A 26,330-nucleotide genomic window follows, 5' to 3' on the forward strand; every position below is an offset into this window, starting at 1 on the left:
TTAATGTCTACTCTTTCTTGTTGGATATTCCTTTTGATGTGGCTAAGTAAATATCCTTTAGTTAACTGTTGAATGACCTATGGAAGTCTAATTTTGTTCTGATATCAAACCTGTACTACCAAAAGAATTGTTTGAGACAAGCCCAGCCTAGAACATAGAAATTAGCAAAAATAAAAATGGCATATTTTCTCCCATTGAAGGCACTGACTCCTTGAAATTAGGATTATTATGCACTCCTCATTAAATACCCCTGCTTTAGATTGAACTCTGTGGGTTTTTCAATCATTATCTAATCATTTTCTATCATAAATCTACCCGATAGAGAATATAAACTCTGTTAAATAAAAGAGTTACTTAAAAGTGTATTTTGATTTTTGATACAGTTATTTAGCAATATGGCATCACAGAGAAAATTAACCACTTGGCTGCTTGATAGATCTGAATTTAAGTCCTGATTCTTCTATTGAAAACCTAGTTTAGCAAGGCACTTTACCTTTGAAACTTTGTTTATTCATGATTAAAATGTAATAATAATACTTGTATTACTGGTCTTACAGTCTTATTGCAAGGGAATGGCTTTGTAAGCCTCAGGGCAGCACATAAAAATAAATTATTTGCAGTTACTATTATGGCAAAACAGAGGCCCTGATACCAGTATCATCTGCTTTTCAGAGGCACTGGAACAAGGGGTCTTGGTAACTGCAAAGCACTGCATTCACACAAAGACAAAAAAGACAACATATTTTCATGGAATAACATCTATACATTGTGGTCTTTTAGGATATGATTTAACCCTAATACTATGCTATGTTTTTGCAACTGTTGGTATACAGGAAAAAATACTTCCTTATATTTGTCCTCTGGGCTGGGAAAAATTAAATTGAGAAATGCATCTAACTCCAGGGCCAGAGCTTCTCTGACCTCGTTTCCAGGGATGTCAATGTACCTTCTTCTGCTTCACCCCCTCTCTCTTGGAATTGATACTCAAATCAGTTCCAAGGCCTAAGAGTGACAAGACCTAGGCAATTGGGGTTAAGTGACTTGCCCAGGCTCACACAACTAGGAAGTGTTTTTAGGCCAGATTCAGGATCTACAATCTTCAGATGTGATGCTCTGAGCATCCTAGCTGCAATTGCCTTTTTCTTCACTTTATAATCATGCTCTCAGAATACAAGTATTACCCAGAGCCAGCTTCTTTTCTTCCAGGTCAAATATACAATTTTTCCTCTTCAAGAGAGAGCCCTTTTTTAACTCTTCAGTAAGTTTCAGCCATTTCATTATGGATATTTTTTAAAAGTAAGAAAATATAGTTCTTAGAAACTTCAGGGGATTCTAATCTGTTGGGGACAGATAAAAGTGGTTCAGTTAATTCAAAGTAACAAGAAATAATTAAAAAGTATTAGCAAACTACTTATCACAAAATATATAAGTGTAAATGGCACATTTAAATGACATGATTTTGGGATAGAAATCTGGGAAGCTTTTCTTTATTTTTAAAGGAATTTTTCAATGGAATCTTCAGAACCCTTCCACCACCTCCTACCCACAGACATAAGAAAAATAATCTTTACAGAGGTGATTTAAAAACAAAACAAAACATGGCTGTTAGATTTTAGTACATACAATACAGAGTGTTGGCTTTCTTTTTTAGGCAGTGGTTGTGCTAGTGTATTTAAATTGGTAGTAATTGGGGTTGAAAGAGAGAGAAAAGAATATTTTAAAAACAGAACTGGCAAGAAGTCCATTTTAATTTCACCAGGGATTCACATGGTATTGCTCACTGAACTTCTTAAAATGGCTCTGAAACTGGCTTAGACAGTCTTGTCTTGTCAGGGATGAGTCATAATCATTCAGGGCTACTCCACCCTTTGTGAGTCATTGTGACATTCTTAAAACACGCAGCCATGCTCCTGAAGTTTGTGCAGAAAGCTTCAGAAACCACGGTATGACTACTTAATGCTTGCATTCCAATGTTTTCACATTTTATTGACTCTCAGAATACTAGTGCTCCCTGCCATGGTTACAAAATAGATACCTCTACTCTTCATTGAGGAAATGTGTAATACAAAGAATTTTGTATGTAAGAATCAGAAGACTTCTATTCAAATTCATCTCTGCTTTTTGCTGGATTTCTGACCTCAGGCAAGACATTTAACCTCATCAATTCTCAGTGTCCTCATCTGTAAAATGAAAGAAATTGTAGTATGTGGCATTTAAAGCATCTTCTACATATTTTTCAAGAAAGGCTTATACATAAGAGCATCATACCTAATTTCCTTAGTGCCATCTCAAAACTTTTTTTTAAATGACAGATTTCTTTTTGCCTTCTCCTCTAATCAAACTGAGAGGGTCAAAAGAGCCCCAGAAGGGAAAGAAAGATGACTCTGTTTCAATATTTCGGCCACTCTGGGGAAATTATAGCTTCATTAGCAAAGAGGTATGAGAGGTGATTGAGAGACGAGAAGGATGTTGTCATATTTGTTTGTAACTTAGCTTTCTACTGCTGAAAACTTCTGTTGAATTATAATTACTATGTTTGGCTATTTGTGAAGCGCTAGAGAAGAAGCATGGCACAGTAGGGAGAGAACAAGACAGGAATTAAGTGTTGTGTTTGAGAAATTACAAGCAGACTAGATCAAAGTCATCATGGAAGGATGTGAAATATACAAAATTAGAAAGGTTAGGATGGTGTAAGGTAATGCAGAGTTTTAAATGCCAGATAGAAGAGTTTATATTTGATGTTGGAGGTCACAAATTGCTATTGAATCTCATTGATCAAGGGTTAGGTGACCTGGTCAGACCTGTGCTTTAGGAAAATCATGTTGGCACCTGAATGGAAAATGGATTGGCGTGGGAAAGATGAGGCAGGGATCCTAGTTAGAAGACTGTTGCAATTGTCCAAGTGAGAGGTAAGGAATAGAACAAGGGTTTTGGCTATGTAAGAAGAGAAAATAGAATATATATGAGAGATACTTTGATGGTAGATATGACAAGATCTGGTAACTTATCATATATGTGGGTGTGAATGAGAGTCAGTAATAAAGGATAATAGCAAAGTTGCAAGCTTGGGTTATGGAAGGATCATGCTTCCCCAAACAGTAATAGGAAAATTCAGAAAAGGGAAAGGTTTGAAGAGAAAAGTAAATCTGTTTGGGGTATGTTGAGTTTGAGATGCTAATCAATGCCAAGGAACTCAGAGATCCAACCCTTATTTCTATCCTATGAATTATTAGAATATTTTAGAGAAAATATTTATTTACTTTTGAAAATCTTTTATAATGCATGTTTTACCATAATACTTTAGTTTTGAAATTGATTTACTAATAGTTGAAACTGTTTAGTTTCCAGAAGATGATATTGTTATACTGAAAGGTTGATCAATCATTTTAGTGCCTATAATACAGAAGTATGGAATATGTATCAAAAAAGACATAATTCATGTCCTCAATGAAATAATAACCTAATAGAGGAAAAGAAAGTAAGTAGGAAGTAAATCAGCCAACATAATGTGAATAGAATAATTTTGAAAGTGCTTTGAAGAGAAAGGACAGATAAGTAATTAGCACTTCCCAACCCCAGGATAAAGGCAGAATCTCAAAGGCATATGATATGGTTCTCTCTTTTCTAGTCAGTTCAGTATTAGCAAAATTAGAAAGTTAAGAAATAATATGGGATCTATTGATATTTGACTTTAAGATTTGATTTTTTTTTACCTCTAGAATATTTATCTCCCTAATTGTTTTAGATTAACACTGGAATAGTTTTGCATTCTTATGCATGAATTGATTGATAGCAGGTTGAAGTAGACCAGAAATATACTTACTGACTAGTAAGGAGAAAACAAATTCAGATGTCTCTTCAAGAAAATGTAAAAATTAAATTAGTCTCTAGTAATAAACATTTATATTTTGAGGTTTATTAATGGTTATTAGAAATCAAGGAATAAAGAAAATGCAAATAAGAACTGATTAGCCCATTCACAGTTTACTTACTACATCTTGCAATGGCCGAGTAGAGGAAGAGGCCGAGGTAGACATTACAGTCAGATTAAATACTCATTGTGATCTCGCCCAGGTGGAGACTCAGGTGAGATTATAGGGAATTTTGGGAAATACCAAGGACTTCTGGGGATTGAAGTCTAGGGTTCAAATCTCCATTTTACAAAAGCAATTATGGAACAAAGGATAGCCTAGAGGTATATGTGGTAAATGTAAATATGAATTAGTAATTATTTCTAAAATTCTAATGTAATGCTTACTTTATTTTAAAGTTTATTTATTTAATTAATTAATTTAGAATATTTTTCCATGGTTACATGAATCATGTTCTTTCCCTCCCCTCTTCCCACCCCTCTCTCTTAGCCAATGAGCAATTCCACTGGGATTTACTTGTGTCCTTGATCAAGACCTATTTCCATATTATTAATATTTGCACTAGAGTGATCATTTAGAGTCTACATCCCCAATCATATCTCCATTGAATCATATGATCAAGGGAATGCTTACTTTAGATAAACTCAACTTTATATATAACTGTTTCCCTGGTTTGTGGCAAAATGTTGAGCACTGAAATTGGAATCAGATTACTAGATTTTGAGTGCCATTTCTGAGATTTACTAGCCAGTAATTGCTTTAGATAGGTCATTTAGTTTCTCTGAGTCTTAGTTTTTTTTTTCTACATCTGAAAATGAAATTATTATAATACTTGCATTATTCACATGGTTACTATGAGAAATTTTTTTTGTAAACTGTAAAGTTGTCTATAAATGAAGTCCTCTCTTTTTTCAAAAGATTCTTGGTTAGAGCTCTAAAGGATTAGATGAAAAATACTATCCACCAGCAGAGAAAAAACTGATGAAGTATGAATGCAGATTATATAGCATTTTCACTTTGTTTTCTTCATGAGATTTTTTTGTTTGTTTGTTTGTTTTTTAATGTGTCTTCCACAACATAATGAATGTGGAAATTTGCATAACCTATGCCAAGTTGTTTTCCCATCTCAAGGAGAAGAAAGGGAAGTAAGGGAGAGATTTTAGAACTGAAAACCTGAGAATGTCAAAATGTGAGGAAGTGAATGTTAAAAATTGTTTCTTCATATAATTAGGAAAAATAAAATAATGCTAAAAACTGATTCTTGGTTAGGATAAGTATAGCAAGAAGATTACAAGCCCTTCATACTTTAGTGGATGGTATTTCATGAGTCTCTGGCCAACTTTTTATTTACATTTGGAAAGATTTACATTCCTATATGATTGACAAATATTCCCTGTACTTAAAGATTTTCCTATTGGGTAGACTGTGTTGTGCTAGAATTACCTAATGCATTAAAGGACTGTAGTGGAGGAAGCTGTTAAAATTTCTGTAATTATCACTATTTGACTTGTTAAATTTTTTTTACTTATTTTTATTTTTATTTTTTGGTCTGAATCTGTGACTTCATCAGCATAAAGAACTGGCTATTAAGGAAATCTCTGCTAAGATTTCAGATCATCACCTCTTTTGTGACTTCCAGTTTCTAAGTTACCTGAGGCACTGAAGTTTAAGGTGATTTGCTCAGGGTTGAATTTTTAGTTTGAGTCCAGAGGAGGAATTTAACCTAGGTCCTCCAGACTCCAAGGCCTGATCTATCTCCATTACAAACTGCTGCAAATAGTAACACTGACAAGAATGAGGAAGAGAAGAATGAAAACAACAAACAGAGAGAAGATAATGACAAACAGTAACAAGAATAATTTGATCTATGGATTTGAATTGATTACCCACTGTACTGAGAACAGAGAATATGTGTTTTTTACACTTCAGATTATATACTCTATTTTAATTTATACAAAACTTTAGAGTTCTTTTGTTTGATTGGGAGCTATTGGTTGTTTATTCCTTTTTTTTTTTTAACATAACCGAGTAAAATTTCCAGATTTAGAAAAAGGTTTGTCCTTTCAGGACGGAATAAGGAAAAAAAAAAATCAAAAATGGGATGACCTAATGAAAAGCCTTTCAACAGAAGAGCCTATCTTCTCCCCTACTCTTAGTTCCAAAAAAGAGAGCTTAGTGTAAGGTTAAAGAAACCAAGGACCTACTCTTTGGAAAAGAGATCTTCCATCCTTTCACCTTTCAAAATGTTCGTTTACCTCTGACACAAACAGGAAATTAGCTTAAAACTAATACCAAATAGAAACATGGCTAGAAGAATGTTCTCTTTCTCTTTAGAGTTTCCCTGAAGAAGTCAGGGGAGTGGCTCAATTCCTCTCATTTGGAGTGTTATTGTTCAGTCAATGCCTGTCATCGTGTAATAGGTCAGTGATGGTGAACTTTTCAGAGATGGAGTGTTGATCCCCACCCCCATCCCATCACAGACCAAGTGGCCATGCTGCCTCACCACCCAGAGACCATGTGCTGTACCCCCCTTCCCCTCCACCTTACCACACAGAAGGAGGAAGTACTCCCATTGGTTTGCTGGGCAGAGGTGTAGGTGAAGTGAGGAATATCCTCAGGTAGTATAGAGAGGGGGTGGGGAGGGGCTGGAGCACTCTGCTCCCCTCTAGCTGCCCTGCCTATGAGCTGCCCACCTTACCCCCGCATTGGACTGCTGGGCAGAGGGGCAGGTGATGTGAAAAAATGTTGTCAGGCACAGTGGAGAGGGGGAAGGGGAGCAGCTCTGCTCAAGTCCCTCTGCCTTTCTAGTAAAGAACTCTGGAGGAGGGGAGAGTGGTCAACTGCTCACAGAGAGTTCTCTGTGTGCCATTTTTGGCACCTGTGCCATAGGTTTGCCATTACTGTTATAGGTGGAACTCTACTTAGAAACAAGGTGAATTTTGAAGGGAATTCTTAGTTCTTGTCCCCTTCTTTCCATAATCATAGTCTCAAGGGATGTTATGATTTGAACTAGCTCTTAATTTCTTAAAATTACTTTGTATGAATGTATAAATATATAATATATTCATACATGCATATCATTTGTCTGTCGGTCTAGTTTATATACTCATTTATGTATATGTTGGATGTCCTACCCATTAATCCCTGGGTTGATTAATAAGTTTCTGGAAAGCAGAGGGAGTGAAGTGACTTCTCTTCCCCTAGGAAGAGGAGCTTGCTGAACCAACCTAGTGATAGAGGGAAGTAACCTGGCAGGCTAGGTGAGGGGCCATAATTAGGGAAGGATGAAAGAGGAAACAAATAGACTCACCCTTCTCTTTCTGGGTCTACCTTAACAACAGATTCCCTCCTTTGCTTTGCTTTGAGGGGGAAAGCACTCCATTCTCTCTCTCTGATTCTTTACCACTAAAACACCCTCTAATACACTTTTCTACTAGCAGCAATGTAATGACCCAGGACAATCCAGAAGAATTTAGGAGAGAGAACGCTATCCACATCCAGAGAAAGAACTGTGGGAGCAGAAAAACATTAGAAAAACATATGATCGATCATATAGTGCTATAGGGATGTGATTAAGGTTTTGATGTTAAAGGATCACTCTATTGCAAATATAAATAACATGGAAATAGGTTTTGAACAAAGATACATGTCTAATCCAGTGGAACTGTTTGTTGGCTTTGGGAGGGGGGAGAAGAGAGCAGTGGGAGGAGCAGGATCATGAATCATGTAACCATGGAAAAATATTCTAAATAAAAATTAAAAAAATTAAAAAATATATAATTCCCTCCTTCTTTTTAGAAATGGGGCCCTATGAGTATGTAATATTTTATTTGCTACAGACATGGTTGCTATATTACTTGGTTCTGATTATCTGCTTTCCCCCTACTCCCCATTTTATTCTTTGTTACTTACTATGGCTTGCTAGGTACAGGAAGGGAATGAATATATTTGGAAATGAAGGTATTGTAAAAGCAAAAGATTTCAAATATAAAATGTAAAGATCTAAGATAAAACAGAAGTGAACATTTTTTTCTAACATATTATACTGATTCCCAAAGTGAGAGACTATTAAAACTATCTTTAGTCATATGAAAAATGCTTTAAATCATTATTAGAGAAGTGCAAATTAAAACAACTCTGAGGCACCCCTTCACACCTATCAGACTGAGTAATATGACAAAAAAGGAAAACTATAAATGTTGGAGGACATGTGGAAAAATTGGGTAACTTAATACGCTATATGTGGAGCTGTGAACTGTTACAACCAATCTGGAGAACAATCTAGAACCACACAGAGCTATCAAACTCTGTATACTCTTTGATCTAGAAACACCACTACTAGATCTGTATACCAAAGAGATCAAAGATAGAGGGAAAGAATCTACTTATACAAAAATCTTTATAGCAATTCTTTTTGTGGTGGCAAAGAACTGGAAACCTAAGAGAAGTCCATCATTTGAGGAATTGCTGAACAAGTTGTATATGCTTGTAATGAAATATTATTGCACTGTAATAAATGGTGAACAAGCTGCTCTCAATAATACCTAGAAAGGCTTCTATAAAGTGATTTAATGTGAAGTGAGCAGAACTAGGACTGTTCTTCACAGCAGTAGCAATAAAATATGATAATCAGTTTAGAATGATGCTAGGATCCAGGACAACTCCAAGGCATTCAGGATGGAAAAAGCTATGCACTGCTATAGAAGGAACTGACAGAGTCTGAATACAAATTGAAGCATACTATTCTTCACTTTATTTCTTTCATGAATTTTTCTCTGGTATAAGCAATATCTATATTCTTTCACAAAATGATTATCATGAAATTATGCATTACACAATAACACATGTACAACCTCCATTATATTATCTGCTGTCTTTGGGAAGTGGTAAGGCTGGGAGGGAGGGAGAAAACATGGATTGAAAAATGTTAGGCAATAATTATTGAAAATTGTACCAACATGTACTCTAGTAAAAAATTAAAAAAAAAATGGGAAACTGACTATAGCTAAACTAAGTTGGAGCAAGCAAAAGGAGGAGAATATGTATATTACATATATATACGTAAGTATATATATGTATGCACACTTCCACTCATATATGTTTGTGTGTATACATGTATGTATGCATGAAAGATCTTTGAATCTCATTTCAAATCCCAGCTCTGTAAAGCGTCCATTTCTCTGCTTCAAGTCACTTGTTCCCATATCAAGGAAGTTGAATCAGTTGAAATCTGATTGTCCTTGCCAATTCTAACCTTAAACCTCGACATGGTCTTCACAGTGAGGCAAATGCAGGAAAAATGTCTTGAGCAGAACCTGGGTCTCTACACTGTCTTCATAGACTTGACAAAGGCGTTCGACACAGTGAACAGGGACGCATTGTGGGTGATCCTCAGTAAGCTCGGTTGCCCAGCAAAATTCGTCAAACTGATCCAGCTCTTTCATGTCGACATGACAGGAGAAGTCCTATCTGGTGGAGAGACTTCCGATCGCTTCAACATCTCCAATGGCGTGAAACAAGGCTGTGTCCTTGCTCTGGTACTATTCAACCTATTTTTCACCCAAGTATTACGACATGCTGTGATGGATCTAGACCTGGGCGTCTACATCAAATACTGACTGGATGACTCACTATTTGACCTTTGCCACCTGACTGCAAAAACAAAGACAACAGAGAGACTCATCCTGGAAGCTCTCTTTGCAGATGACTGTGCTCTCATGGCCCACCAAGAAAATCATCTCCAAACCATTGTGGACAGGTTCTCCACCGCAACAAAACTGTTTGGCCTGACTATCAGCCTCAGCAAAACAGAGGTGCTGTTCCAACCTGCACCAGGGAGGCCAACGAACCAGCCATGCATTACAATCGACAGCACGCAGCTTTCTAACGTCAACACTTTCAAGTACCTGGGCAGCACCATCGCCAACGATGGATCCCTAGACCACGAGATTAATGCCAGGATCCAAAAGGCCAGCCAGGCACTCGGGTGGCTGAGCTCCAAAGTCCTCCAACACAGAGGTGTAAGCACTGCGACGAAGCTCAAAGTGTATAACTCAGTGGTGCTCAGCTCGCTCCTGTACGTTTGTGAGACATGGACACTGTACCGGAAGCACATGAAACAGCTGGAGCAATTCCACCAATGTTCCCTCCGGTCAATCATGAGGATCCGAATCACCAACCAGGAAGTCCTCGACAGAGCCAACTCCACCAGCATCGAAGTCCTGGTCCTCAAAACCCAGCTACGATGGTCTGGACACGTCATCCGCATGGACCCACAGCGAATACCAAGACAGGTATTCTATGGTGAACTGTCAGCTGGACTCAGGAAACAAGGCCGACCAAAGATCAGCTAAAGTCCAACTTGAAGTGGGCTGGCAGGACACCAAAGCAACTAGAACTTGCTGCCTCTGTCAGAAGCAGCTGGCGAGCCCACATTAACCATGCCGTCACCTCCTTTGAAGATGAGCGACGTCGACGTCTTGCCGCTGCGCGTGAACGCCGACACCAGGCCACAACCGCACCTCCCATAACAACTGGCGTCCCATGCGCCATGTGCCACAAACTCTGCGCCTCAGCCTTTGGACTTCAAAGCCACATGAGGGTACATCAATAGATGATAATGCACAAAGACAATAGTCATTTTCGATCACCGAGAGACTACTATATATATATATATATACCTTAATCTGTGATCTCATTTCAGTTCCTTTTTCATCCCTTCTCCCATACTCTTGAGTAGGGAGATTATTGTTTTTCAGCTCCAAATCCCTGAAATTTTTCAAAGTACCTTATAAGAGGTAGGTACTTAATAAATACAGTGACGTTCCTCTCCTTGGAACTTACGTAGCACTGATTCCACATCTTTTAAAATATCTTTCTGCGTTACCTTTTAGGTAATAGCTTTTGTATATCAAATATATATATATATGTGTGTGTATATATAATATCTTATTTACATAAGATTATAAAGTCTAAGAGGTCAGTGACCATATTGTGTTTTTCTTTTATTTTCATTTATTTATTTATTTATTCATTCATTCATTCATTCATTCATTCATTCATTCATTCATTTATTTTTTAAAACCCTTACCTTCTTGGAGTCAATACTGTGTATTGGCTCCAAGGCAGAAGAGTGGTAAGGGTTAGGCAATGGGGGTCAAGTGACTTGCCCAGAGTCACACAGTTGGGAAGTGTCTGAGGCCGGATTTGAACCTAGGACCTCCCATCTCTAGGCCTAGCTCTCAATCCACTGAGCTACCCAGCTAACCCCTGCATTTTTCTTTTAAACTTTTAACTTCATCCATTACTTATCATAATCTTCTATGTAGAGGAGGCACTTAATATTTGTTGAATTGAACCTCTGGATTAATCAATAGAAACACTACTTGTATTTAATTTGTTTACAATTATATTGTTGTCAGAGAGATCTTGGTAAAGCAAATAAATGGAATCCAGAGAGATCTGGATTAAAATCCCAAATTGAGCAAGTAGCAAGGCATTTAAATATTCCAATCCTCAGGTTTCTCATTTGTAAAATGATGATTGTCACACTTAAATGAGCTATTATGAAAGGTTGTTGTGACAAACTAATTTTGAAATCCTTATAGTGCTATATTGTAGTTCTATGGAAAGAGCCCTTACTCTAGAATCAGAGGATTGGGTTCAAATCTCAACTCTATTGCCTAATATCTTTGTGATCCAGGGAAAGACCCCATACTTCCATGGGCCTCCATTTTCTTATCTATAAAATAAAAGAATTGGATAAATAGCCTCTGGGATCTCTTCTAACTCTAGGTCTAAGAGCCCATGATCTTGTAAGTATTATTACTTAAAGACAACAATAGCCTGTAATTCAGTTATTCTCCATTTTGGACTGGGAAATTTTTTTACCTTCTTAAGCAAACATGGTGGAAGTAGTATCCTTATTCACAAAATCACACTTCTTGGAGTAGTGAAGTTATCATTTTTTGTTATATCTTGTACCAAATGGTGAACAGCATGAGGTAGTAGCGCTTTAACCTGGACATCAGTGAGACTCCAGTTTCAGACCTGCTGTGCAAATCACTTAACTTTTCTGATCCTCCATTTCTTCATCTATGAAAAATGAGAATTGACTATATATAGTTCTAGTTGACTTATATAAGCTACCTTTTTCTTTGAAAAAGAATGATACTTTTTATTGTCATATCATATTTATTTTAAAATATATTCCTTTCATTTCCTCTATCTAGTGGGCCATTTCTTTTAATTAGAAAAAATTCTAAAAAGAAGGAGGCAGGGGAAGCATTTCAGTAGAACCAAGCAATCTTTCAATTGTGCCTGACATTAGATGCAAAGTTCTAACCCATTATATAAACTACAAAGAAGAGAGGAATGTGTAATTTCTCAATACTTTCTCAGAGACAAATTCATATTGGTCATTAATTTATAATTATAGTAGCTTGCTCTTTAAATGTAACATCATAGCATCTTGGGACCTTAAAGAGTATGTTCACTCCTCTTCAAAGTCATGAAAGAAAACAGTAAAAATAGTCATTTTGCATTACTAATAGAATCTTCTTGTGTTTAGAACAGGTTTCCCAAGAGTATCTTTGGAGTGTTATTTTCCTTTATGGATACATCCTTAAATCTACCTTCCAGATAGTTTTTTAGCTTGAGCATTTCTTGGGTTGGGATTTGGAAGCTGTGTCATAGCAATGGAAGCATTGGCTATTTGGAGGCTGGAGTTTCAAAAGCTCAGAATAGCTGGCAGTTTAGTGACAGCCATGTCAATCAATATAGGCTATAGAAATAGGATGAACTGGCTTTTCCCTGCCATGATCATTTCATTTGCTTTGAAACCCTGAAATTCCCATCCATTATACTGGTAATGAATATAAGAGAAGACCTACATAGCTTTGTGTGATGGGAACACCATCTGCATATAGTAGGGTTTTTTGTTGTTCTTTGTTGAAGGCAGGAAAGTGTTTTGAGTGTCAAATTTATTATTTGTGATTTGTTTTGAGGGAACTTATAGAAATACCCTGAAGGTGTAAAATCATCATCACCACTGGTCTTCTTGAGCTCCAGGACATTTAAAAATCACTTCAGAAATAAAAAAGATGAATCTGTTCTCAAATGCTAACTGATCTCCATGGTTAGAATGTGTTCTTCTCTATTGCTCTTAGAATCGTTGTTGGTGTCATTCAGTTGTTTGAGTTGTGCCTTACTCTTTGTGACTCCATTTGGAATTTTCTTGGCAAAGGTATTGGAATATTTTGCTATTTCCTTCTCCAGCTCATTTTATAGATGAGGAAAAGAAGGCAAATGAGGTTAAATGACTTGTCAAGGATCACAAAGCTAGTGTTGGAGGCCAGATTTGAACTCAGTTTTTCTTGACTCAAGATCTTACACTGTAGATTCTGTGCTACCTAGCTGCCTTCCTAGAATCCTTAGTTTTTCCTAAATCTTAGCTCTGGTACCAGCTAGAGCAGCCGTTCTCAACCTCTCAGTTTGTAGCAATGAGAATACATAATGCATATCAGATATTTACATTCCAAATCATAACTGTAGCAAAATTACAGTTTTTTTTTCAGTTTTTTTAAATTTTATAGTATTTTATTTGATCATTTCCATGCATGTTTCATTAAAGACAAAGATCATTTTCTTTTCCTCCTTCCCAACCCCCCCCCCCCCCCCCCGTGGCTGACGCGTGGTTCCACTGGTATCACATGTGTTCTTGATTCGAACCCATTGCCATGTTGTTAGTATTTGCATTAGAGTGTTTGTTTAGAGTCTCTCCTCTGTCATGTCCCCTCAGCCATTGTTGTCAGGCAGTTGCTTTTCCTCAGTGTTTCCACTCCCATAGTTTATCCTTTGCTTATGAATGGTGTTTTTTTCTCCTGGATCCCTGCAGATTGTGCAGGGGCATTACACCGCCACTAATGGAGAAGTCCATTACGCTCGATTATACCACAGTGTGTTTGTCTCTGTGTACAATGTTCTCCTGGTTCTGCTCCTCTCGCTCTGCATCACTTCCTGGAGGTTGTTCCAATCTCCATGGAACTCCTCCACTTTATTATTCCTTTTTGCACAATAATATTCCATCACCAACATATACCACAATTTGTTCAGCCATTCCCCAATTGATGGGCATCCCCTCGTTTTCCAATGCAAAATTACAGTTTTTTTTAAACCCTTACCTTCCATCTTCCAAGGCAGAAGAGTGGTAAGGGCTAGGCAATGGGGGTCAAGTGACTTGCCCGAGGTCACACAGCTGGGAAGTGTCTGAGGCCAGATTTGAACCTAGGACCTCCCATCTCTAGGACTGGCTCTCAATCCACTGAGCTACCCAGCTACTCCCAAAATTACAGTTTTGAAGTAGCCACCAATATAATTTTTTGGTTTGGGGTCACTGCAACATGAGGAACTGTATTGCGGGGTCACGGCATTAGAAAGGTTGAGAACCACTGAGCTAGAGCTTTACTTTCATCCCATCACCTTCACTTTTTTCTGCCCCAACCTTGTAGCTTGTGTGTGTGTGTGTGTGTGTGTGTGTGTGTGTGTGTGTGTGTGTATAATCCACTCAAGATGAGGCACTGTTTCATTCATTATATTTATATCATCAGGACCTAGCACAATGCCTGGCACATAGCAGAGGCTCAGTGAATACTTATTAACTGATTTATATTTCTCATCCTAATTCATATATGTAATAGGAGTATTTTTTTTTTCTAGGACAAGATTTTGACTTGTCTGAAGCCCTTGATGATGGTGGTGAGTTCAGATAAATTCAGCATTTTAAACTGTTTACCCTGTTTAATATAAGTCAAGTTTCTTCTTAATAGAAAAATAAACCATATGTTGTAGAATTTGTCATGATCCTTTGTAGTTGTGAATGATATCAAAATAAATGACTGGAAACTTAATAATTTGCCATAGTGATACTGCACCATGCACATACACAGAATCCATGTAGAGTTATCAACCTCAAATTCTATTTAAGGTACAGAGGAATAATAGGGAGCAATACTCAAGTTCTGCCTTTAATATCTCTTATTTTCTTATTGTACTTATAAACATAAAAAGCCATTTGTTTTTCTTCTTATCTACATTTTTCAATTCTCCCTTTTCCCTTTCATCAAAAGTCTAAGATGGCTGAGGTATTGTGACTCTGTGATGATGGCTAGGGTTTGTGGAGAAAGATAAAAAAGAATATACTTCGGGTAGATGAGGTGACATTCTACTTCTTTTCTATCTTTTAGTTTAAACCTTGATTTCAGACCACCTGACGTTATTTCTTTGTCCATATGACTTAGAAAAAAACAGGCTTGAATAAGAGACTTTTTACTTGGGTTTAGCTGGCATTACATTTTGTAGCAGTGAAATGTTTATCCATTTTCACAGGAGAGGTAAGCCTATCCTTATTTACTAAAAGAAAGACAAGCCAATGAACAGTCTTGACTAATTTGGAAGCAAAATTCTTTCTTGGTTTTGGTTTCATCTGAAGAGCTTCTTTGGAGGGTAATGGGAAGCTGGGAGTCAATTTAACCCCAAATACTTCACCCCTAGGCATATACCTTCATCTCCTTTGGGGGATATATAATGATCTAGTGACTTGAGTTTCCAGAAATAGTTTTAGAGCTTTAGGTTCATATTTTCTAAGAGCAATGAGTAAAAAAAGCTGCAAATTAGTAAATTTAGGATTAATTAAAGGAAAAATTTCACTAAGAATTATATAAAAAAGTAAAAACCTTTTGTGAAATGAACCAAAAAAAGAAAGAAAGGAAAAAAAAGAAAGCCTAGGTATGTTGGTAATATTTTGTTAGGATACCTGCATTTTCCCCTCATTCTCACTACCTACTTTACAATTTTCTTCAAGTTCACTCTTAATGTATGACTTCATATCCATGCTCAATCTCATTTCTTTTATCTTAAACACCATGGAACATTGAAATTAATGGGGCATGCTCAGAATCCAATCGAATTTTGATTAAGTCAAAATTTTAAACTGTAAAAACATATTTGTCAGTGTTTTCAGGGTCAACTGAATAGATTGGCTTCAAGTATACTTTGTCAATATTAATGTTTCCTGGTAATAGTGTTTCACATCTGACTTTTAATTTGTGTTCATTTATTTAATTTTTTTATTGATTTGTATTTATTTGTCATATAGTGAAACCTACAAAAAAAGCAACTCCAGTTACCAGAAAGCCAGTTTCTGGTGAGTAACCAGGTTAATTTTATTAATTATGCAATAGAATGTTATTAATGTTTTAATGGATTGTACCTATTTTTTTAAGAGTAAGAACACTGAGGAAGTTTGGACCAAAAATTGTCAACAATAGGACTGCTTATGCTGTGATTTCAGTAATCCACACTTGAAATAATCTAGGAAGTTGACAATCTTAATTATTAGGAGATTTATAGAGAAATTTTATTTTAGATATTATACAGTATTTTTTTTAGCCCCCTAGAAGAAGGATACTTCTGAAGAGGCATAGTTAACTGCTCTTGAGGGTGCTCTACTCAAGTCTGTTAGGGACTCTGGAACTTTCAGTAATTTGCCATCAGAGAATCTAGAAAATGGACATCACAATTAAATAAATGCCTGTTAACTTCTAAATTCAAATACAAACTGAAAAGCCAACACTTATATTTTGTGTTCTTTTTAAACAGACTTTTAAAATTGAAATATCAAGTCTGCTCATAGTTGGCTACAGTGGTCATGATCCTCCAGCCCCCATTTTTTTTTCATCTTGTTTATAATAATACATTATGGAAAAATTTGCTTTTCTTGATTGGGCCTGACTCAGGTCTTTATAGTTTATGTTCAATATTGAAATGAAATGAAAAATTCTTGGTTATAGATAATTAACAAAAAGAGAATGATGACCACATCAGGAGAAAGATAGCCATCATGGATATTCATTGGGGAATCATCTCAAGTTGATTCATCTCAGTGAAATTCCCCCATCTCTTAGTTGTCTGTCATAGTCTACCTTCAAGCAGCATGTGGCTATATCCTTGTGGCTATTATGTATTCCAGTGATGAGCAATTTATTTCAGCATCCTGAGTCATTAGTTCCTTAATGATTTTAAACCTTCTAAGGAAAAATTAGCTTATTACTACAGAGAGGGCATTTTGGATATTATTCTCACTACAGAAGACTTACTGAAATCCAGATATGCTTAGTCTGTGGTTCTCCTTTGAACTCTTTTTCTTGTAACCCCAAAACAGATCTTCAAAATTGTTCTGGTAGGGACAACCCTCATTTGGCTATTAGCATATTCTGGTGTGTTACAATAATTTATTTGACTATTTTTCCACACTTAAAAAAGATCTTGTCCTCATGTTTCTATCTTCCTTTATAACCTAATTTGGATAGTGAAATAATAGTGTACTATCTTAATAATAGTAAATAATAGTAACTACATTTTTTCCGTTTTCTTTATTGTTACATCTTGGCTTTTCTTATTATTGGTGATTATCAATTGTTTCATCCACAATATTAGTTGTCACCAGGGATTATAATATTAATAAGATTAGCAGAGATTTGATGTTTTAATATGTGAAGATCATTTTATATACCTTATCTTATTTGATCCTCACAATAATCCTGTTAGGGAGCACCTACAAATAACCCCATTTTATAAATGAAAAGCCTGAGGCTTAAAGAAATTAAGTCACTTGTTCTAATCTAAGTTACAAAGTGTGTAATGGAGCCTATATCGACTGATGACAAATCTACTCTTGTATTACTTCTAAAGTGATTCCCTCTTGTATGAAACCTATTAAGCAGTTCAAATGTGTAAATAAGTTGTTGTGTACTAATTGGAAATTTGAAGGAATACCAACTGAGAAGGTTAATTCTCAAAAAGCTACAAATTAGATTGAGCTTTACCTTAACATTAAACATATATATATATATATATTTTTTTTTTTAAATACACTGCAGCCTGATGATAGTGATAATGATAATTAGTGAATTATCTTAAATGATGTATAAACTTATTTATTTTCTTCTAATGCTTCTGGTGAGATTAGGAGCAAAGTTAGAAATTCTACTTCAAATTCCCACAAATGTTGTTCAATAGAAATTTACAACAAGAACTAGAATGAGACGAATGTTTGCCATGTCCAATTACTTAGTAGAGTTTTTCATTTATTTCTTTGTATTGGATATATTGTTTGTATTTATTATTCATTACTTTCTTTGTAGACTCTGACTTGAATTTAGAAGATGCTCTTTTTAATGGAGGGAGTGGTAAGTACCATTTCTATTAGCAGAACAGATAGAATAATATTTCTAGAGGTGGGGAGATTTCCTCTGTGGCAATTAAAGGATACTGTTAGGAAAGAAATCTAGCTACACACTGAAGTCCGTAAATAGATCCTTAAAAAGCATAAAATTATCAAAGTCTCAGATACTTGATTACTCTTTCTTCACATCAAACAAACCTAACTCTCCTTCCTTCTCATTTAGGTTTAGGTCCATACCTCTGTAGAGGCAAAAAAAAAATGCATAGGTTTAAAAAATATATCCCTTTAGATCCTTGCCCCCTCCCCCAAATGATTTTTTAAGATTGTAGCTTTCATATCATTACTACTTTTAGTGGAGTAAAGTCCTAAAACTAAAGGTAAGGATTTGGACAGACTTGATAGGTCAATGTTCACTAACTCTTAAAAAAAATCTAGATCAAGTTAAATAAAAAAGAAATTTCTGAAGAAAACTTGGTAAATGTCACTCTAGAAACTTTGCAAACTATTTAAAATTTACAAAAGAAATTCAATAAATAACCATCTCTTTAGCTATACTTATATAATATATATCTCTGAGTGCATGTGTATATATGTATATATAGGCACATAAATCTATATAATATGCATTTATGTGTGTACATTTTTGCATAAAAATGCATTATCAGGGCACGGTAACCACTTAATATGATTTTGATAACAGAGGCTGATTCTGAACTTTTTTCATTTTGTATGATGACAGATTTTTTGAGATGGTATACAAACTTCAAGTTCTATAATATAAAGATCATAGGAGAATTTATATTCCTAGGATGAAGTTCTTATAGTTATATAGCAATAATTGTTTACTTTTATTCAGTAGTCTTAAGCCACTAAAATGTGTAGTAAGTGTGCTGACTATTGGTAGATGGGTACTAATATGAGTTAATACTCATTTCTACAAGGTGACATCAGTTGACAAAAACATTGAATTTTTAAAATTCATTTTTGTACTTTAAACTTGATAATCAGAAGATTTTTCATTTTTTCTATTGATATGTTGAACAAAGAACATGGAAGACAATTCTATGAGACCATTTCTGTTAGGTATAGTTTATATACCTATATGTATATGTATACATATCTATATACACACACATACATGTACACACACATATATATGTATTATATATATATATATATATTGTTCAGTTACTTTTCAGAAATATCTGACTCGATGATTGCATTTGGAGTTTTCTTGGCAAAGATACTTTGCTTTTTCCTTCTGCAGCTCATTTTACAGATGGAAAAGCAGATAAATAGGGATAAGTGACTTGCCTAGAGTCACACAGCTACCACCTAGCTATCTTTTCTCATCCACATGTTTATCTTTTATTTAACTAGAGAGGTAAGAGCATAAAACACAATTGCTGAACATGACTTCTGTTAAAAAGAGTTTGTGAAATTTAAACATAGTTGGGAAAATGCAAACATTTAATAGAGACCTATAGATAGTAACAACAAAAACAGTTAAAACAAAGGTCGTGAGCTTTTAAATTATTCATTGTTAACAGCATTAGCTAGAATAGGGATAGCAACCCTTTTAAAGATGGAGTGCTGGGCCCTGCCCCCATCCCACCCACCAGACCAAGTACTGCCCCCCCCATCCTCTCACCTCAGGCCCCACCTCCCCTTCTTACCCCAGAGAGGGGAGAGAAGAAGCTCTCCCACTGGGCAGAAGGGCAGGTGATGAGAGGCACATGTAGAGAAGAGGAGAAGAATGACTCCTGCACTCTCCTCCCCTCCAGCTATGTGCCATGCTGTGAGCTATGCTCCTCTCAAAACTAACTCCTCTCCAACCTCACCACAGGAATCACTTTCACCACATACTCAACAGGGTTCCATCCCTCTTGCAGCATGTGAGCCCTCCCCATCCCCCCAGCATCTTACCCCAGACAGGGGAGGGAGGAAGCACTCCCATTTAGCTGATGGGCAGAGGGGTGGGTGAAGTAAGGAATGTCCTCAGCAGCATGGAGAAGGGGAGGCGAACAACTCTACCTGGAGTCCCTCTAGCTTTCTAGTAATGAACTCTAGAGGGCAAGTGGAGGCGTGTCCATAGAGATGGCTCTGCAAGCCCCTTTTGGCAAGCATGCTGTAGGTTTGCCATCACAGAGCTAGAATTTCATCTTTGATTTTGAAGTTATTTTCAAATATCTAAAACAAACTATACAAAGAGACTAACTTAATCATTTTAGGTCTTTTATGAAATTTAAGCACTTTTTGTTACTGCTTTAATATTTTTCTATAATGTTACTTATCCTTCCAAATATTGGTAATAATGCTTATCCTACTTATTGTTGAAGCTTGTTTTTTTCTCATTAAGAGAAAGTTAGAGCTGATCTTTTATGACATAAAATAAAGAGTTTTATGTAATATTGCAAAGGATTATAGAATTATATCTCTAATGCTAGAAGAGACCTCAAAGACCATCTAATTTAGCATTCTGACTTTATTAATGAGGAAAGAAAAGTCCAGGATTTCCCCTCACTAGCCTTTGTTAATTACAAATTGTTTACTTTGGAGTGAGAAAGAGGATTCTTTTAGACTGCATTTATAATTAACACATTACCATGAAAATTTTATTGCTCCAAAGCCTGTAGAATAGGTAGTTTATAAGCATTTAAAATAAATCTTATTAAGTTCTTGGTAAATTGAGTTAAGATCAATCATAGAGAAAATTTTGAAATATTATAGCTGATTAAGAGTGAGATGGCATTAGCTATAGGTAAGGGAAGGTACCTTGTCGATAATTTGTAAGTGAATGAAATTACACATTTACATTCATTCAAACAATCTAACTTTTATGCCAATTAAAGAATAAACAGTATATTACTGCGAATTCTCCTTCAAATACTACTACAATTTGAAAAGTTAGATCTCTCATCTTTTTTTTTTCCTACAGATGACTCTGTGAAGCCTAATCCACCCAAACCAAAACCCAAACCAGACCATAGTGACTCAGGTAGGATAATTCCCCTTTTATGTGCTAAATTCTTTTCAAAGTCTGATCTTTACATTTAAAGTTTAAAATGGTTCATTTCTGATTACTATAGGAAATATCCCATTCTAATACCTTGTAATGGCATGGAGCCATGTCCCTGTATCAATATCTGCATATGTGAAACTGAGAAAAACAACAAAGAAAAAATTGAAAATAGAAACACTGACAGACTCATTCCAAAGTAATGTTTTATTATTTGTAACAGCAGAGGTACCATATGTGGACACAATACTTCAATGAGCAGTATTATATGTAGAGAAATACAAATGACTTTTTTTTTTTAATTTAAACCCTTTCCTTCCATCTTGGAGTCAATACTGTGTATTGGCTCCAAGGCAGAAGAATGGTAAGGGCTAGGCAATGGGGGCAAGTGACTTGCCCAGGGTCACACAGCTGGGAAGTGTCTGAGGCCAGATTTGAACCTAGGACCTCCCATCTCTAGGCCTGGCTCTCAATCCACTGAGCCACCCAGCTGCCCCCTAGAAATGACATTTAAGAAGAAGTCAGAAAGTTTGAACCAGAAGCACACATAAGAGATGAGACAAAATAGTTTTGCAGGCACCAAGGGATTGTTCCAGAATGTCTTGAGGGCTGAGTGGGAGAAATGTTAAATGAAATTAAAATATAGATAAAGAATATAAAGATAGATAGATGTATAGATGAATAGATAGGTTGGTTTTTTTCCTGAGATAATAACAAGAGGACATTAGGAACTACCAACCTATATGGCTCCATTATGATATTTTAAAAGTCTTTTGAAATGATCTCTAAAATATGTAGCTTATTTCTGTTGAAGACAGAAAAGGGAGCCAATTCTAGCCATCATGTTGGCTGTTTTTCTTAATTGCTTTCTTGGCAGCAAGGGGAGTTCTCTTGAGGCATTATAGCCAGAGATATAAAAACAAAAAAAAGAGAGAATGAAAAAATGTTTAAAGAAATAAAGATAAGAAGGAAAAGCCAGTCATACCAAGTTAACTTTATTTTTTGATTGATAATGAATTGGCAGGTGGATGATTCTATAGATAGTGGCTACCTAGTGTAAGGATGGGGGCAGGGCAAGATGATTAGAACTTTGACTTCAGGAGGGAGGAACATCAGTTGGAGAGCATCCTTACACTAGATTTTATTAAAGTGACAATGAATGGAGATAAATTCTTAAGAGATCAAATATTTACAAAATATCTACTGTGCTAAATTCAGTGGAAACAAATAAAAAAATGAGACATTTGGTGCCCTTAAAAAAGAGAGAAGGGGGCAGCTGGGTAGCACAGTGGATTGAGAACCAGGCCTAGAGATGGGAGGTCCTAGGTTCAAATCTGGCCTCAGACACTTCCTAGCTGTGTGACCCTGGGCAAGTCACTTGACCCCCATTGCCTAGCCCTTACCACTCTTCTGCCTTGCAGCCAATACACAGTATTGACTCCAAGATGGAAGGTAAGGGTTTAAAAAAAGAGAGAGAGAGAGAAATGTAGAAGAATGGTGATCAGTCAAGGGAGTTATGGTCTAGAAAGTAATAAAGATGGTTACAGGAATAGGATGATCAATTGATTTGTCCCTTCCAGAGGCACACAGTTTTGATTTGATTGCAGTTTTCAGAATAAGAATAAGAATAAGAGATAGAAAGGAGAGAGAGGAAGAAAGGCAAGGTGAGAGAATGACAACTAAAAAGATAAACAATAGGGACATCTGGATACTATCAGAGTAGCTAAAAAGGACTTTCAGAAACCTTGAAACATTAGTTAATTGGACTTTTGTAATACTGTTTACTGATAGTATCCTGGTCAGTGTGATGTAAATGTCTAAGAGCCAAGAAAAAGATGGAGCATATCTGAGCAACGTAATAGAAGACTAGATATTTTTGACTGATCTTAATAACCTCTCAGAACTCTCCAAAATGGGAATTATTTGCAAGAGGTAAAATTATTGCAGCTGTCTCCACAGGCTAAGGAACCAAGACTTCAAAGAGGTCAATAACCTGATTAATTAATGTCAGAGAAAGTGAATCTCTTATTTCTTAACTGGCCAAGTAGCCATCCTTTCTTCACCAGCCCCCAAGCTCAGACTTAGCCACATAATGAGACTCAAGGGCTTGTGTTCTAGGATCCACTCAATATTTCTCTGCTGCTGTTACGTCTGTCAACATACCCTCAATATCTCTGCTTTCATTTCACCATACTATGGCGAAAAACTAAAGAGCTCAACTCAGTTACCCCTGTCTCTCCCCCACACAGAGTAGGTGATAGTATAGAAAAGAGGAAGCTTTTCTTTCTCTCTTAGATGGAAGTGTCATATACTGCAGTAATGCTCAACCAGAGAAGTAAAGGATTGAACCACCTGGAAAAGAATATTAGCCTGTGTGTTGGGACTGCAGTACACATAAGTGAAAGGAGACTGGCTTCCAATTGAGGTTAGTTATACCCCTCTTGCAATTACTCGAGACAAAGACTGAAGGAGGTGAAAAGTGAACCCCCCAATATGAGAGGAGCCTGAGTAAACTTTAAAGTCCTACCATCAGGGATCTGCTATAAAATAAAGGGAATCAGAAACTGAGCAGTAGGAAAATTTAATGGGGAAAAAAGATTGAAATGATCAAAGGTCTCAGGAGGAAGAAAATTCAGTTGAAGTCTTTGAACAGAAATAAATAGATAATCAACAGAGAAGATATTAATAACAGAAGGGAGAATGTCTTCTAGGAAATCTAAATGAGTCCAAATATCTAAATATATATTTCAGTAAATATCACCATCTGATAATCCAGAGGGCTTTGTTGATTCCCAAGAAAGCAATGGTTCAAGAGAGACTTGAGAATTCTGAAAACAGAATCTGTAGCTCAAATAGCAGGAATAATTGATAGAAAAGAACTTGAATCTATGATGGCAAGTCTCTCCAAGGAAGCAAGAGAGATAAATAGATTAAGAATTCCAATACACAGAAGAGGACAATTTAGAAGAAGAAAAGAAAGAGAAATAACATTAAAACACACACACACATGTTCTCTATATAAGTAAACCATAAATATTGAAGATAGGGAATAGAGACAACATAAGGTTCATAATTCTTCTAGAAGGACGTGACAAGTCAAGAATCCGGAACATCAAAATGCAAGAAAACTGCCCAGAACTAAACCCAGAAAACAAAGTACCAATCAAAAGAATCCACAGATCATCTCAGGAGATGAGAGGATGGAGAGAGGGAAAAAAGAGAAGACACTATACTGTTAACTCTAAGACACATAGTGGTAAATTTAACACTTCTGATGACACACTCTACAAGCAAACAGGAAGAATTAATATAAAGAAAAGGAAGTTCCAGTAATATAAGATTATTCTTAAACTATAGAAGAGAATGAAATATTTTCCAAGGAAGAAGTAATTCCCACATGATGAAATTAAACTATTTTTGTCATATGAAAAATTCTGCAAAAAACTATTCATTAGAGAAATGCAAATTAAAATAACTGTGAGATGCCATCTCACACCCACCAGACTGGAAGGAAAGTGATAAATATTATAGAGAATATGGAAAAATTGGGATAAAACACTAATACCACTGCTGAGTCTATAGTCAAAGAGATTAAAAATAGGGAGAAAAGACCTAACTGTAGAAAAATATTTATAGCAGCTCTTTTTGTGGTAGCAAAGAACTGGAAACAGGAAGGGATATCCATCATTTGGGGATTAGCTAAGCAAGTTGTGAAATATTCTTGTAATGGAATACTATTGTGTTATAAGAAATGACAAATGAAATGATAACAAAAAGTCCTAGAAAGGCTTATATGAATGATGCAAAGTAAAATGAGCAGAGCTAGGAGAATGTGGTACACAGTAACAACAATTTATGATGATCAACTGAATGACAACTGTTATCGACAAAGTAAGCATCTTGGACAATTCCAAGAGATTCATGGCAAAAAAGGATATCTACCACCATAGAAGGCACAGATAGAGCCTGAATGCAAATTGAAACACACCATTCTTTACTTAACTTCTTCCATGAATTTTTTGTCTAGTGTAAGCAATATGTCTTCCTTCACAACATGAAAGTGGAAATATGTATTATAAAATAATATATGTACAACTTATTTCATATTACCTGACTTTTTGGTGAGGAAGGACAGGTGGGGAGGGATAGAGAGAATATTTATTCTAAAATATCTGAAAATAAAAAGAAATTACATTGATGGAATAAATGTATTAAAATATATAAAAATATTAAAAAGGGAAAAAAGAAACAGAATCACTTCCCTAAGTTTTAAATGATAAAAGAAGAATAATTCAGAGATTTCTCTCTGAAAGTATACAAGAATACTCTGATGAATGCAAATTTTAAATAATTGTAGTGGTGGAAGAACAGGTCCTGAAATATTATGAACTAAATCTTAGAATACCAAAGCTGCAGATGAATCTGTTAGTTGTTTTTGTTGTTTTGTTTTGTTTTTATATAGCTGAACTACAGAATGTGAGAGTACAAAAAAGGGGGAGGCAGAGAAATTGAAGGGAAATAAGCATATTCTAATGAAGTCAAAGGTAAATAATGAAGGGAAATAATTATAATAATATCTTGGGAAGAAAAGTGATACATTAGAATAGCAAAAAAAGTGGCAAAAGGAAGGATTGAAACCTTAGTCATAGAAGCAGAATAAAAAAGTAAGGCCAGTGCTATCATGAGAACCATTGGAGGAAAGTTGGTGCTATCAAGAAATGTCCCTAATGGAAGCATTAAACACTATCATGACAGAAGATAATTGTAAGATCTGTCTAATATTTGAATGAAAGTACTAGAATATTGCATCATTGTATAACCAATAAGCACAGTAGATGCTTGAACATTGAATTGCCCAATTAAAGGAAATTAAACACAAGCAAAGAAATCCAGAAAAACAAATTCTAGATTCCTTTAATCAAAACAATAAGTCAAAAGATTAAGAAAACATAAGGAGTCAAAGCAATACAAAGACCAAAATAAACAGTTCAACATTAATCAAACCCTTTACTTGGAGTGTCTTGTGAAGGGAAGAAGTCAAGAATAAGAACTCCAGAAGAAAGATGTTGTGGAAGAATCTCTGGTGATCTATGTAGTACTATAACCCTGGTGTAATGTGGATGTATGTCCACCCCTTTTGCTCAGATCCACGGGGCATCTCTTAATATGGACCCCAGTGATATATCATAAAATCACC

At 35.8% G+C, this 26,330-nt stretch overlaps 1 protein-coding gene across 2 annotated transcripts in view; it reads left to right on the forward strand.

The window, feature by feature from the left end:
* The window catches only part of CD99 (CD99 molecule (Xg blood group)), a 66,638-nt gene that overhangs the window by 13,238 nt on the left and 27,070 nt on the right, over positions 1–26,330 (forward strand). For both annotated transcript variants that reach the window (XM_007500996.3, XM_007500995.3), the window contains exons 2-5: positions 14,589–14,627; positions 16,027–16,074; positions 18,074–18,118; positions 21,053–21,112. In XM_007500996.3, coding sequence (XP_007501058.1) covers positions 14,589–14,627; positions 16,027–16,074; positions 18,074–18,118; positions 21,053–21,112 — 192 coding nt within the window. The remainder of the gene's footprint in view (positions 1–14,588; positions 14,628–16,026; positions 16,075–18,073; positions 18,119–21,052; positions 21,113–26,330) is intronic.

This window comes from Monodelphis domestica, chromosome 8 (assembly GCF_027887165.1).
Source record: "Monodelphis domestica isolate mMonDom1 chromosome 8, mMonDom1.pri, whole genome shotgun sequence".
Classification (NCBI taxonomy): domain Eukaryota; kingdom Metazoa; phylum Chordata; class Mammalia; order Didelphimorphia; family Didelphidae; genus Monodelphis; species Monodelphis domestica.